General features: G+C 40.7%; 3 protein-coding genes and 1 long non-coding RNA gene across 4 annotated transcripts in view; 3 read left to right on the top strand and 1 right to left on the bottom strand.

Moving 5' to 3' along the window:
* Positions 1 to 334, top strand: LOC116386620 (uncharacterized). The gene is made up of 2 exons (XR_004212971.1): positions 1 to 43; positions 152 to 334. It is a non-coding gene; the product is annotated as an uncharacterized LOC116386620 (long non-coding RNA).
* A 1,473-nt stretch (positions 335 to 1,807) lies between these two features.
* Positions 1,808 to 3,167, top strand: LOC116386618 (trypsin-1-like). Its single transcript, XM_031852993.1, has 6 exons — positions 1,808 to 1,847; positions 2,030 to 2,194; positions 2,321 to 2,554; positions 2,650 to 2,786; positions 2,891 to 2,991; positions 3,119 to 3,167. The coding sequence occupies exons 1-6, from the start codon at positions 1,808 to 1,810 to the stop codon at positions 3,165 to 3,167; spliced, it is 726 nt and encodes a 241-aa protein (XP_031708853.1).
* Positions 3,168 to 5,264: 2,097 nt separating this feature from the next.
* mrpl17 (mitochondrial ribosomal protein L17) lies at positions 5,265 to 7,031 on the top strand. The gene is made up of 4 exons (XM_031853022.1): positions 5,265 to 5,358; positions 5,476 to 5,668; positions 6,378 to 6,446; positions 6,552 to 7,031. The coding sequence occupies exons 2-4, from the start codon at positions 5,495 to 5,497 to the stop codon at positions 6,804 to 6,806; spliced, it is 498 nt and encodes a 165-aa protein (XP_031708882.1). The 5' UTR covers positions 5,265 to 5,358; positions 5,476 to 5,494; the 3' UTR covers positions 6,807 to 7,031.
* An 829-nt stretch (positions 7,032 to 7,860) lies between these two features.
* The window catches only part of tmem145 (transmembrane protein 145), a 46,509-nt gene continuing 39,831 nt past the window's right edge, over positions 7,861 to 14,538 (bottom strand). The window contains exons 12-15 of the mRNA XM_031853020.1: positions 13,589 to 13,761; positions 12,764 to 12,884; positions 12,199 to 12,387; positions 7,861 to 10,357 (exon numbers count right to left, since the gene is read on the bottom strand). Of these exons, the coding sequence (XP_031708880.1) occupies positions 10,103 to 10,357; positions 12,199 to 12,387; positions 12,764 to 12,884; positions 13,589 to 13,761 (738 nt within the window). The 3' untranslated portion in view covers positions 7,861 to 10,102. The remainder of the gene's footprint in view (positions 10,358 to 12,198; positions 12,388 to 12,763; positions 12,885 to 13,588; positions 13,762 to 14,538) is intronic.

The following is a 14,538-nucleotide window of genomic DNA, read 5'->3' as shown; positions in this document are numbered from 1 at the left end:
CTACGGGTGTGCTGAGAGAGACCACCCTGGTGTCTACGCCAAGGTAAACCTAAAATATCTCTATGAAATGTAAATTTCACATGCCCAGTTCAAATGAAACATATTTGCTACTGGCTGTCCATGCTAACAAACCTTCTGTCTCCACTCACAGGTCTGCCTCTTCAACGAGTGGCTGGAGAACACCATGGCCAGCTATTAAGTCTGATCCTGCGACCACCATCTTATTCTGTTGCCTTTCTTCTATCATTTTAACTTCATTGTTGTCGTTAAGTTTTGAACAATGTGCAGTCATTTTCCATCTGAGTCAATAAAGTCTTTGGTCTTAACTTTTAAATAACGTTTCTCTCAATTTTTGTCCATGTTGTCCTACATTATGAAGTTTTCATCATTATACTTGAAACAATACTTGAAACATTTAAACTTCATTTCACCTGTTTACTGCTCTTCAGGACAGTATAAACAAGGCAATTAGTTCTTAATGTATATCCACTAAAAATACTGTATTTAGACGAAATATGACAAACTTGCTATGTTTAATGATGGTTATGTACATTACATTACATCCAGTAATTGTGGCTAAATGTTAGCACTACTTCTGTGCTAACCATTCGTTTCACTACAATAGTAAAATGTACCAGTACTGTGAGAGAGTCATGTCAAGTTAAGCTAATATATTTTCAGGCTATTAAGCAAACAACACCCCGCAGAGGAATTATATAGATGAACAAATGAACAAATGCAATAGAAAATATGACAGCAGTGTAATAATGTGTAAGTAGAAGTATTAGTAGTAGTATGTTTCATTTTCAGAGAGTGTGAAGTAGCAGGAAATCATTTCACTGATAAATATAAAAAGCTGAGATGGAGCTGATGAAAATACAGACTGAGAATTTATTTATTTTAAAATGTGACAAACGTAATCATATCAGAGTATCTACTACATTTGATTTGGTAGTATATTTAGCTCCACAATATGTGAATGTATGTAATAAACTGGGTCAAAGTAAGTAAGAACATCCCACAGAATGTGAAAATATTACTGTCTCACTGTGCTGTATTTTAGTCATTACTGTAGTTTTTAGCCAATATCGTTTTTTAAGTTAATGCCACATTTATTCAACAGTATTTTACTCAGTCTTTTTCCAAGTATTGTTACCCATCTGTTTGATTAATCTGAATGCATATTTGTATTGTTTTACTAGCTAATGTATTAAAGTATAATGTATTAACTTCACTTTGACCACATTGTTCTTACAACGTGACACATTATCGTGCCATTAAAATAGCTGTGCTGAAAAAAATTCAGAGAAAGTTTTTTTTTAAATTATTATTATTTTTTAATCATATACATTTTTAAATAGTTCTGTTTAGGACTGCTTTTGTGGCAGTTGCCTTTGTGAAGGCCAGAGCCACTCGGTGAGTGTGAGAGAAGCTCCACCCGGCACTGCTTCTGGGGCCGAATCAAGGTCAGAATGCTGATAACATACAAAACATACTGCACTGTACTCAAACCAGGCCAGAGAAACAACAGATCTAATTAAAATAATGCACACAGTGTCAATGGGTTTTTTTGTAACAGAATTGAGCAAAATCATCAAACCAGAGTCACGTTAAAACTTTGCAGCCCCGTTTTGGCAGAGTTTTAGTATGGATAGCAACGTTTTCCCATCAGCACTATTTGAAGGTTTTGATTGGTCAGCAGAAATAGGGATGTTTCTTTACAGTCGGCATAAGTTCAGGCGCTCAATAAAAAAAGCTGGCATGGGTCAAGGAACATCTGTGCATCTTCATGTGGCATCAAGCAATCATGGGGTCTCTGGTCTTTGCTCTGCTCCTTGGAGCTGTGTGTAAGTACGGACCAAATTTAGAAACAAGCGCAGAAAAACTATTCCTTTCAGATAGTGGATTAGTTGTTTGCCAAAGAAAATCTATGACTCAGAAAAACACCAGGGGCTGTTGCATTGTAGCCTGACAGTGTTGTACAGAGGCTATTCATTCTTTGAAGAGATGTTAATAATTTTCTTTTCAGTTGCCACAGAGGAGGACAAGATTGTAGGAGGGCATGAGTGCACACCTAATTCTCAGCCCCATCAGGCGTCTCTGAACTCCGGCTACCACTTATGTGGTGGCTCCCTGGTCAACGAGAACTGGGTGGTGTCTGCCGCTCACTGCTACAAATCGTACGTAGGTGCTCCTCGAAAATCATATCCAAAATTACAAAAACAACAAAGGCACTAGTTTCTCACAAGTCATCCCTCTCGTTCTCCATTCTCTCTGTCTCACTCACAACTTCTTTCCCTCTTTCAGCAAAATGGACATTGTCCTCGTGATCACAACCGTTGGTTCATGGACGGCAATGAACAGATCATTTCTGCAGCCCGCGTGATCCCTCATCCAAACTACGAGTCCTGGCTGGTTAACAACGACATCATGCTGATCGAGCTTAGCAAACCTGCAATCAACCAGTATGTGAAGCCTGTGGCTCTGCCCACTAGTTGTGCTCCTGCCGGGATCGCATGCACAGTCTCTGGATGGGGTGTGACCATGAGTTCCTGTGAGTATCAAACACCGCCTCCACACAGGGGTTCTGTTATTCACTGTACATTTGTCCATCAATGTCATTGGGTCTCTGGTTGTGCGTTTGCACAGCTGCTGATAGTAACAGGCTGCAGTGCCTGGATATCCCCATCCTGTCTGATGAGGACTGTGACAACTCCTACCCCGGCATGATCACCGAGGCAATGTTCTGTGCTGGATACCTGGAGGGAGGCAAGGACTCCTGCCAGGTATGCATCTCTGCTTGTGTACAGAGTATTATGACCTGTTCAGCAGCACGGAGTTGAGACTTCACACTTTCGTATGTTAAACTGCTTTGCTCCCCCACTATCAGGGTGACTCCGGTGGTCCTGTTGTGTGTGACGGTGAGCTGCAGGGTGTTGTGTCCTGGGGCTTTGGGTGTGCAGAGAAGAACCACCCAGGTGTCTATGCCAACAAGGTAAAAATAAAAAAGCTTCCCACAGCAATCATTGATTTGACTTTCATGACTCAGAACGATTCTCAAAGCCCTTTTGTGATATAATGTTTTCAATATTCCTTTTTTCCCCTCTCGCTTGCATCTGACATGCATTTTCACAGACTGGCTGCAGAGCACCATGGCATCTTACTAAAGTCAGTCCAATCACACCTGCTACAGCTGTTTCTACACTGAAAAATCCTGTTTCAATGAAACTGCCTGTTGGGGAAAAAAAAAAAAAACCTACATTTTTAGTGTATCTCTCCCTTTCTCTGGTCCTCTGATCTGCCTGGCAAACCCACATGAACGAATAAAGAATGAACTGAGGGGAATATGAACTTAATAATAACAAAAATCCCGGTGGAAAGAAATGGTGGGGCAAAAACTACTTTTAACAGATGCAAACCAGTAAAAACACAATTTCCACATAGTTACACACACGCGATAATCCAGCTGAGCACATACCTGTTCTCCACGTGATGTTACAGGTTACTGCTCGGTTCCACCTTTGTATGAGCTGTCAGTCTTCTTTGATGAGCTACAGTAGCTCACGTTAACCATTTTCGTTAAATGACTAATTTTGACCCGGAGGGTTTGGTTTATAACAATATTGCAGCAGTGTTTATTCTCGAGTTCTTCTTCAAAAGGCAGACTTTTCAAGTTACATACGCGATCATCTACATTGTTCATGTGTCTTTATTGTCTTCTGCCAACTACCAACCAACTCACCATTTAAATTGCAGCGGGGCAACAGGTAATCAATCAGCCCCACGCAATCAGCCCCACGTGACATCAATTTGTGCTATCCCCATTGGTTTAGACCAGTGGTTCTCAAACTTTTTCTGTCGCGCCCCACTTTGGAGGAAGAAAAATGTTCATGCCCCACCGCCCCAACAAAATTGTAACAAAATGGTCCATGTTGAACTTTTATTGAAATAACATTTTGTGACTCCTGTGCTTTTTCAAATAATAGAATCAAGAAAATTGCAATTACTTTCAAGTAAACCAGATTGCTCCATCAAACAAAAACAAATAAAATGTGCAATCACTTTGTTAGAACAATGCAAATAAAGTTATATCTGTGCAAAAAAGAACTGCAATTGGCTTCCAATTAACCTGTTTTGCACTAAACATCTTTTCAAGATAACAATAAAGTGCAACCTGTGAAAAACTAAACAAAACAAGTTTCATCCTATCCGCAGCTAGAGTTTTCAGACATAAAACACAGACTGGTCTCTCCTCATCTCCTACCGCGTTCACTGTGAAACCCAGAGCAAGATAGGCGTCATCATATTTTCTTCTTGGCTGCTTGCTGTTCGTCTCGGATGCATTGCTTGAGGTTGCTTTTCTGTTCCCGCCTGCCAAATGTCTCTTCATTTCACTTCAACAGTAAGCCACACATGTGAGTCGCCAAGGATCATGGCCGTCGCGCATGCGCAAGCGTAACCTGTTAGCGGCGTAACGTAAACATTTACACGAAAGTACAGGCATTTCGTCATGTATTTATTAATTACTTAAAAAAATAATAATTAAAAAAAAAACCAACCTGCATTTCCCCCTGCGCCCCACCTGTAATACCACCGCGCCCCACTAGAGGGGCGCGCCCCACAGTTTGAGAACCACTGGTTTAGGGCATGCGCACTGTTGTTTTCACACACTCGGGGCATTTAACATTACTGTAACTGCACTTACGATGTTTTTAAATATATCCATCCACCGACCTTAAATTGCAGCAATCGAAGATGGGTTTTTTTCATGCATTAATCCAAAATTGTATTGTATATTACTCAGTACCACTAAAATCACACTATGTTCCTGCTGCCAGCAGGTGGGGCTTTCCACATGCCCCAAATGACCAGTCATCTCAATATATTATAATAAATTAAGGTCGTACAGTATTAACAGTAAATGTATAGATCAAACAAAGGTATGAAGAAATAGCATTACAAATAATCTAGAAATAAGTAAGGTATACTGAAGGAAACACTGAAATAAATAAATAAAACAATGAGCTTGATTCCCCCATTACCAGAAACATTGTAAAGATTTGTATAGAATAATAATCCAAACAATCAACGTTACAAAAATATACAGTCACCCAAACTGTCCTGTGTCGCTTCTATTTTTAAAGACTCTGAATAATAATATCTTGATTTTTTTTTCTTTTCGGTAGTTCTTGGTTTTCATCGTTTATGGTTGCAGCCATAGAACGAATGTTTGCAGAGATTAGTGGAACTGTCGCTCACCAGTTCTGTGATCAAGTCGGACATATTTGACGACGCACCACCAATGTCAAAGAACTTCGCGTTGACTTGACTGACCTCAGGGCTTGTTATTACATTGAGGTAACTGCTTTTTAAGATAGACAGAGGGAGGTTTGAAGATATTATTGTACGCTTACCACATATATATTTACCTTATTCCCCCCCCCCCCCCCGTTTGTCTGTCGCTGACTCGTGCAGGCGAATCTAACCGGACAAGATGCGCCTCACGTTGCAAATGTTGATCTCCCATGGCCGGATGGCCCGGAGGATAGGTCTAGGTCCGGAGTCCCGAATCAACATTCTGCGGAACATTTTGACAGGACTGGTCCGACACGAGAGGATCGAAACCACGGCGGGCCGAGCAGATGAAGTCCGCTTCTACGCCGAAAAGGTAACGACGACCCGGTTATGCTAGCTAGCATAGCTAACATAGCTGTCCGTTCATTTATTTCGTCCCTAATGTTGATTACGTGAAGGATCAATATCATGCACAAGTCCTGAGGGAAGGGTTGTCCATAACATTTTAGAGTGGAAAGAAGAAAAGTCAACAATGCAACAGAAATATGGTAAACAGTCAATGATGAAGAATATGTCACTGTTATAATTTTTATTAAACTGTGGCATGATTTAATGTTAAAATTATGAAACGAAAAGCGTAAAATACGGTCCTTTTTAGATACATTATCAAAAGTCAATAGTTCGTCACCACAATATTGATAGATGAATACTTTCAGTTAAATAACATATTTCAATATTATATACAAATATCTAAAAAAGAGAAGTGCAGCATTAAAATGAACACCAACTGTTTGATTTGAGTGAGTGTGAATGTAACCAGTGTTGTCCTTATAATCAAAACTTTGCCTTTTTTAAGTCCAATAAAGTTTGCAAGCTTTAATCCAGAGCTGTGGTGCTCTCCACTTTTTCTTTGTTGCACCGTGAATAAATATTGAACAGAAATATTATATTGTCCATAAATGTTGATCCAACAATGTCTAACCTTAATGTCAACAAGATTATTTTATATTGAGACAATCTGAAATGCTGTTCACTCCTCCACACGCAATGGGTCTGACTGTATGTGTTTTTGTTTTTGCCAGCTGATTGACTACGCCAAAAAAGGAGACACTGACGAGAAGGCGATGAAAATGGCCAGTTTTTGGCTGACGGTACGTGTCTGCAGCTCTCCATAACTTCTGACAAGCTGTGTCACTTGAATGTAAAACAGTTCTTGTGAAGTCGTTGTTTAGTTTGAGCGTGCTTCTTCTCTTCAGGAAAAGGATCTGGTCCCAAAGCTCTTCAAGGTCCTTGCTCCACGGTTTCAGACTCAGTCAAATGGCTACACACGGATGGCACGCATTCCCAACAGACTGAACCTGGACAGAGCTCAGATGGCCGTCCTAGAGTACAAAGGCAACCCCTTCCCGCCTCTTTATCCTGTGAAAAAAGAGAACGAACTGACACTCCTCAACCAGCTGCTCAAAGGCTACAGAGAGGAGAGGGCACAGGAGTTACCCACAAAAGCTTAAGTAAACACATCCTGGTGTTGGATCCGTGATGTGGTCGCTGAAGGATGATGGTTAGGTGATGAAATGCCTCCGAAGAGCCACCGGCAGATGCTGCAGATTGTGGTTTATAGACACTGATCCATTTCTTCAACGAAAAACTGTTCAAAAGCTCCAGTGTCCACAAAAGACATTCATGGTTATGTATTAATAAATATGTTCAATAAATATAAGTTTGGCCAAAACAAATGAGGGAACATGTTTGTCTGCTACACAGGAAAGATACTGAAGCAATTTAGTATTAAGGGGACATGAGACCGATTTAAAGAGTCTAAGCAGCAGATGAATATATATTCTGACTTCTAGTCTTTAGTTTGGGTCAAGCTCCAAAAACACTGGATCCAACACTCACCATAATGCAGCTGCATAGCATCTATTAAAGCCCACCTGCTTCTTATATTCCACGTCATTCAGGAAAAACTCCTCAATTTAATTTGGTGGATTATGCAGAAACAAGTGTCTGCAGTGAAACATGTCTGTAATGCTGTACTATAATATATTGTTATATTGACGATACAATGCTTTTCTTTTCTCTTTTAAACAGAAGCACAAATAAAGACATTTCCATAATGTTGGGCTATTGTATTTGGTTGCATTAGATTTGATGAGCACATCTAAACTCACTTGATGAACATCGCAAATTGTTACAGAATAACGGAAGAAGTTAGAATTTTTCCTCTAAAGACTGTCAGTGATTAGCCTGGAAGTAATTTACAAATGTATACCATTACTGGAGCACAGACGGGTGCAGTGTGTTATAGATCTGCACTTCAGCAGTCACAGAGTGGGATACTGGCAGGGACTGAAATAATTAGGCTAGCCTACATCAAATTGTGCCCAGCCTGGAGTCTGTCCCTCTGGTGTTTTACTTTAATGGAGTCTTGTAATGAGAACAGTTTCTAAATATGATTTACGGATATCAGATCGACTCCTTTGGACACATGCCCTTGTCCTAACTGGAACACAGACGCTGTTGCTTATCAACTCCGTAGCCAAATAATACACACAGCAAGATGAGCCCTCTAATAAAAACATATTTTTTTTTATTATTTTGGCAAAAAGTGTATATATATATACAGCGTATTTAGAATTGTCATTTGACACCATTAAAATGCATTTAAACAGTGCTTCAGTGATGTGCTCTTAACCAGATCGCTCTGAGTAGCCTAAAAGCTGTGCTGTTTTCTGTCATGCATACACAATCTCTTATCGTCAAGTTCTCTCCACTTAGTGTCTCGGTCCTGTAATTGTACGTCATAATACACAATGTTGAAGCAGTGATACAGTATCAGTAAGCCCGTCTGTTAGTCAAGTCAAACAGTGTCTATTAAGTCAAGTCATGGCAACCATAACAACAGGCAACGGCAGACGAAATGGCAGACATGCCGAATATAAACCGGACACAATCAGAAATAACGACTAGTACTCTAGTTCATCTATCATTAAGTTACACCTCTGACTACACTCTCACAAGTTACACACCACAGTCCTAACACCCTACAGTACTCCATTACAGCAAGATTGCCATTGATAAATCTGTGGACTTTAAGCAGAGTTGCACCATTTTTACGAATTAGAAATTAAATAAATGCCATTGAGATACAAATGAAATCGTTAGTGTCCTTTTTCCCCGTTTGCAGGAAGTTAGTGGTAAACTGAGCATGATGTGTTCCCTATAATGTCCGGACCGTCAAAGACATTTTCAGACTGTATTTACAGGTGTATGCATTTGAATTATTACTCCCAAGTGGTGTGAACACAGGTTTCAAAGCAGTCTTATAAGGTGACATCACGAATAAACAGACTAAGACCAGGAACATTAAAGTGCTCCATGCAGGACGGACAAAATGTACAGTTGTGTTGCAGAGTTCACAGTTCATCTACAAGGCTTTTTTTGTTGTTGTTGTCATAGCTCAATGTTAGGGGATATAAAACTAGTATTATTCGTTCAGCTTTTCGCACGGTTTGAATGTTAATGTGAGATAAAGCCAACAAATATTCATGTTTCAGGTACGAGACAGGGGTGAGGATGAAGTTACTTGTATTTTTTTTTTTTTTAAAAGGTAGCCGCCTACTCTTAAATCATGGATGTTGTAGTTGAAAGCCAAAGAGAGATAGGAACATTTGACAAAACTTGTTTTGTAGTACTCCAGTAACTTGAGAATCACCCCTGTCCTTGTGCTGTATTGCATCAGTACATTCACCAACGTCTACATACACAGAAATGACATTTTGACCAGGCATATTCTGCACTCCAGTCAAAATTCAACTAAAACCGACATTGTATAATACTGGTTTCATGTTTCACACAGCGCAAAGTTTTGATTGGAACAACAACTAACAGAATTTATCCAGTCAAAAATATACTAAAGCCTATTGTATGCATTTATAAAAGTATAGATTTCAATACACACAATACGCAAATATTGTATGGTCACATGAAGTTACATATACCAGCTTTTTGACAGGAAATACGATACAAACATGCGTGTTTTACGAGTACCTAGAAGTGCCCACAGTAAACGTGACATTTTACATTACACATCAGCATATCAATCCAGAATAACCAGCTGCAATGAAGGCATATAAGAATATAAACAAACCCAACAAACTCCATTTAATATCTATACTTTATCAAAATGTGTCAAACATAAAAAAGGTCTTGTTTTTGATTTTTTTTTTTTAACGTAACTTGGATAAATCTAATGGCATCAGATTTTTTTCAGATGGTCACAGCACCAACTGGAATTTAACAATGTGGGAAAAAAAACATAAAAACAAATTTCCTTTTTTGAAATAAAACTATATAGAGTGGTAGCTCTCTCTCTCCAGTTTAACTATTTACAAACTCCTCCAGACCATCAATGCCTCGTGAATTTTTGAATAGGAGAATTTCAAGAATTTTGTTCATTTCCACACCGTGCACAGCTATCATCCTATTGCTCTGGCTACATCCACTTTGTCATCTTTCTCTCCGTGTGCCTGCTACTGGTCAGCATCAAATATTTATTGCTTCTTTATTCTTTAACAAGCTCAGCACTCCTATCTCACAGCCATTTCCCCTCACTCTTCTCGTCAGGTTATTTCCATTCACAGGTGAAAAGGGACCGTTTAGGGATTCACTTCTCTGCTTCGTCCATCCAAATCTGTTTTTCGTGGCGTCAGTATGACCTTCATTTCCACTCTGCCTTTTTCTTCAAGTTGTATTGTCATTCTGTCCATTCTCTCCATGCCTTCCCCCAAACTCCCTCTGTCCTTTCTCATGCCTTCGTTCCGAACCCTCCTCCTCCTCCGCCACCGCCTCCTCCGCTCTGCATACTGAAATACTCTGTGAAGGAAGGGAGTCGGGGCGGCAGTGGGGGCGAGCGTGTGGCCGGGCGTGGGGGTATCGGTGGCGGAGGTGGGGGCAAAATCGCCGTCAAGTCGGCAGCAGTGGTGATGATCTTCTGCTCGCTGTTCCTCGGCACCTCGGGGCCTTTACGGGCCACCGTCTCCTCCACCGTCTTCACCGGGTCCTGGAAGCAAGAAGTCGATGGTTTTACACCTTTGACCTGTTCTGATCCTCTGGATGTAGGTTACTTTGTTATGTGGACACAATGTCATTAACACCATACTATACATCACATTTTGACAGCTTCCTCTGGGGCTCAATGATGCTGCTGTGGTGGTGATATAGGTCAGAGTAAGTTACACATGTTTACTGACCTACAGTTCAGTTATGCGACTCTCCACAAGCCGACTCTATTAGTGTCTGTATGATAGCGCCTTCATGTAGGAAATGTAGAAACCATTAACATATCATGAAAAACCTTTTTATATCAATACACACATCACAATATGGCAAATGTATGCAACATTCAGGGCTGCAAGCAATGATCATTTCCAAATTTTCTCAAACCTGCCCTCCAACTTGGATGTTTTAATACTAAAAATTTTATATGAATAAATAATAAATAGTTTAAAGTAGTTCCTACTTTTGGAAAAATAATGGCACATTTGTTGTATCTGTAAATCGTTTTTTTAGACAATTTCCAATCTGGTTTCTGACCACATTATATAGCACAGACACACAATTCACCCCTCAGGCCATGTTTAAAGTGACGGAGACAACACTCAGATTGACTTTGCTCTTTCACCAAATGACTGTGGTCCAATAGACTCTCTGTGTCAATGCAAGTAATCACCTGCACTTACATTTCCTTCACCTAAATTAAAACAAGAATGAGTGCATTTTATTCGACAAAAAGAGGAGGGATTTTTACTACCCACATCAATAAAACGGTTTTAAACACTAAAGGCTAAGTTGAAAATCGTAGTGTTTTATCGTACTTTTTAGCAGCCACTCTTGCTTGGTCTTCACAGTGTCTTCCAATTAAATGTCTGCTAGGTTTGTATAAAGAGAACCAGGAGAAGAAAGCACATTAAGCTTCTTTGCACCAGCTTCCAGGAAGTCAGACAATTAATGTCTAATTGGTAGTACTAGTTTGTAAAACACTTAATGGCTTACATCAGAACCAACTTCATCCAACTCTTAAATTGACACGTTCAAATGTAAATTAAAGAGTTGATTGTTTTCTCTACTGCACATTTATTATATTTTGGGCTATTAATTACTGCTAAACTATCTAAGTTGTCAAGCCTTTTTATACAATGCACACTTGAAACTTGTCTTTCCTTGTCATGACTTTGTGTCCCTTGTCATGCATTGTGTCAACTTTGGGTTGCTCCTTTGTGTTGTATTATTCCTACTAGTGTCTGCAGATTGTGTAGATGAAGATTCACAGTTCTTCTTCCGTCACTTATTTCTGTGCGCTAAGAAAAAAACAACGTCAACAGATTTGAAAGTTCCCCGAGCTAGACAATTCATCACAGCAAACACGACGCCTTAATTTGAGCTTGTCAAAGTTTCCATTTAATCATTATTTCCTTGTGCCCAAGTGTTTTCATATCAGCGCGTGGGCTATGTCAGGCTGTGCTTACCGTCAGTCGCCACAGGAAGAAACGGCAGTTTCCGCCAAGAAATAATCTCTAAACAAACTGCATTTTTACACTGATACCTTCTAATTTGAGGCCTCTTTGTTAGATGAGACAACAATTTCAAGCTAGGTTTGTCACAGTGATGTTTACATTTTAAAAGCGTCAAAAAAATGTGTACAACTTAGATGAATCTAACTGCATATTGCAAGAACTGCAAAATGTGGGGAAACTTTTAAACTGGATATAAACACACATACAGGACAATTCTCCCTCTGATGCTTGTTAACCTGTTTCTGCGACATCTTTTTCTTCACAGCACTTAGTCCTCCGTGTCTAGGATATCAAGCATGCATCCAAGAACATATAAAGTTAGACTCACTGATTGGATGGAGAAGAGTTCAGTGAAGTTGGGTTGAGAGTCTCCCAGGAAGGAGCCATTTCCATAGGCATGATGAGGGAAACTCTCCGCCCCCTCGCCTGCTTTCGGACTGGACAGCAGGATCCCGATCTGTGACGTCCGAACATGATATGGGAAGTTCTTATTGGCTGCTGAGGGTCGTGTGATAACCTAAGGCACAAGAGGATAAAAAGATGTGATGATCTCTGCTGGTTCTTACATATATAATCCGTGTATAAATATGTGTAGTAACACATTGCCAGGGCATTTACGGTCCAAGTGAGAAGTGGGAAATAAGTGAGCAGGAACATAAAAGGAAATGTGCGTGAGCAGTACGGCCCATTAGTAAAGGACAATGTGTCGAAGGTGAGAAAGAGGTAGATAATGATGTGTGGGAGAGACAATCAGCATGAGCTAGTATGACTCAAGGCCAGTGAATAATGTATGACTGACAATAATGACTCTTGAATAATGTGAACTGTGTTGCAGTCCAAGGGGCTGCATGAGCGTGTGTGTGTGTGTGTGTGTGTGTGTGTGTGTTACGAACGAGGAAGACGATGTGGGCGTAGAGGTGGATGCCGAGCTGAATGCCGTTGACGATCTTCTCCCGGGCCCAACGAGGAATCCCAAAGTTGGCGATCAAAGCCATGACAGGCACGGCGAAAAACCTGAGGAAGACAAGTGAGTGGATTTAGGATAACGAAAAACGCATTAAAAGAAAAGATGAGAACAGAGTTTGATGACGAGAGAAAGACAAGCAGGGAGAGTAGAAACGGATGTAAAACACACAGAAAGATAATAATGGAAGGAGAGGAGAGACATAGATAATTAGGAGGGAGATAGTGGCAGCAATGAGAGCGAAATACAGAGATAATATTAGTCTTTGTAGTCCACACTTCATTTGAAGCTCATGCTATTACACCCAGTGAGTGAAGGGCAGAGAGGCTGATGTATGCAGAAGAGGTTCTCAGGGTTGTTTAAAAGGAAAAACACTTTCCAGTATAAAGCTTTAAACTATCTAGCACACATATATGGGAGCATGAATTATTCTAATAGAAGAGACCTCATCAGCTGAGTAAAAATTGATGTTTTCCTCTAGCAATCATTCACTCAAGTACAATTATCTTATCTGTTAGCAGAGCACAGAGGTTGGGCTCACAATGTCATTGAAGGGTAGTGTGAAATAAACAACTTTTCATTCCCGGACTGCTAAAGCATCACCTATCTCATAGACATTTTTACCGAGCGGCATAAATTATTCAAATTGAAGACACCTCAAACAGAGAAATGTGTATTTTTCTACTCCTGCAATCTCGCTCAGGTGCTATTATCCTCAGCGAGGGCAGAGTGGGGGAAGCGGCGCCGGTCTCACCATAGTGTGTACGTGGTGAAGAACGGGATGTAGAAGGGCTGTTTCTCAGGGTAGTGTTTCAGAGAGACCAGCACGGCGTAGCAGAACCACACGTAGGCCAGCAGCTGCAGGCCCATCAGTCCGTAGCCTGCGGGGCTGTCGTAGGCGTACAGCACTTCACCTGGGTCAAAGAACTGGCACAGGAGCATGAGAAGTTATGCCAAAATGAAGACGTGGATGTTAAACAAGCCTAAACTTTTACACAAAGTAGAAAAGAAGCATCTTTTGGCATAGCTACACATTGCAGGCTGTACCCTAATTACTAAGATGGATGGCTCGTGGTTTGGCTGATGCACTGCGATGACTGAGCCAAAAGCTCGGCTTGTTGCATTCTGGGCGAGTCTTTGACATTGACACTTCTTCTCAACAACTGGGTCATCGGTATGTGTGTGCACAGGTTTTGTGTGTGTGTGTGTGTGTGTGTGTGTGTGGGGGGGGGGGGGCACCTGTCCTTGCATCTGCGGACACTAGAGAGCATTCACAGGCCAGTGACTGGATAGTGTTGGCCATACAGTGTTACCCCTTGATACATAATGCATTAGTCTGATGACTCGGTGTTAAGCTTATTGGGATCCAACCAGAAAACCTGAGCCTGGCAGATTCCCCGACTGCAGGCCCAGGAACACTCTTTATATCAGTTCCAAGTGTAACCTAGTTTGGTGTATTTTTAGCAGGAGCTCCCCTGAGTTTTGCGCTCTTTAATAGAAGGGACCGTGTAGGGAGGCAGGCAGCAGATAAATTACACTGCTTCAGATCCACATATTGCAGTGTGAAAAATGGCTATAGGCTCCAGCGTTAAATATAGCATGGATACCTTCACTGCAATATTCCCACTGTGTCATTAATATGCTGTGTTCAAAGACTGTAATCCCCTGTACCTAAATGTACCATCATTACGGCCGACTTTGCTG

Source organism: Anarrhichthys ocellatus, unplaced genomic scaffold (genome assembly GCF_004355925.1).
Source record: "Anarrhichthys ocellatus isolate YVR2014 unplaced genomic scaffold, GSC_Weel_1.0 scaffold13, whole genome shotgun sequence".
NCBI lineage: Eukaryota > Metazoa > Chordata > Actinopteri > Perciformes > Anarhichadidae > Anarrhichthys > Anarrhichthys ocellatus.
The sequence above is the reverse complement of the archived record's forward strand: the minus strand, read 5'-3'. Positions and strand labels throughout refer to the sequence as shown.

Excerpts from the sequence above, each read along its gene's own strand:
- LOC116386618 (XM_031852993.1), top strand. The coding sequence starts at position 1,808 with ATGGGGTCTCTGGTCTTTGCTCTGCTCCTTGGAGCTGTGT. Across the intron at positions 1,848-2,029 it reads TCTGCTCCTTGGAGCTGTGT|TTGCCACAGAGGAGGACAAG; the intron begins GTAAGTACGGAC and ends TTTTCTTTTCAG. Across the intron at positions 2,992-3,118 it reads CACCCAGGTGTCTATGCCAA|GACATGCATTTTCACAGACT; the intron begins CAAGGTAAAAAT and ends TCGCTTGCATCT.
- mrpl17 (XM_031853022.1), top strand. The coding sequence starts at position 5,495 with ATGCGCCTCACGTTGCAAATGTTGATCTCCCATGGCCGGATGGCCCGG. Across the intron at positions 5,669-6,377 it reads TCCGCTTCTACGCCGAAAAG|CTGATTGACTACGCCAAAAA; the intron begins GTAACGACGACC and ends TGTTTTTGCCAG. Across the intron at positions 6,447-6,551 it reads TGGCCAGTTTTTGGCTGACG|GAAAAGGATCTGGTCCCAAA; the intron begins GTACGTGTCTGC and ends TCTTCTCTTCAG.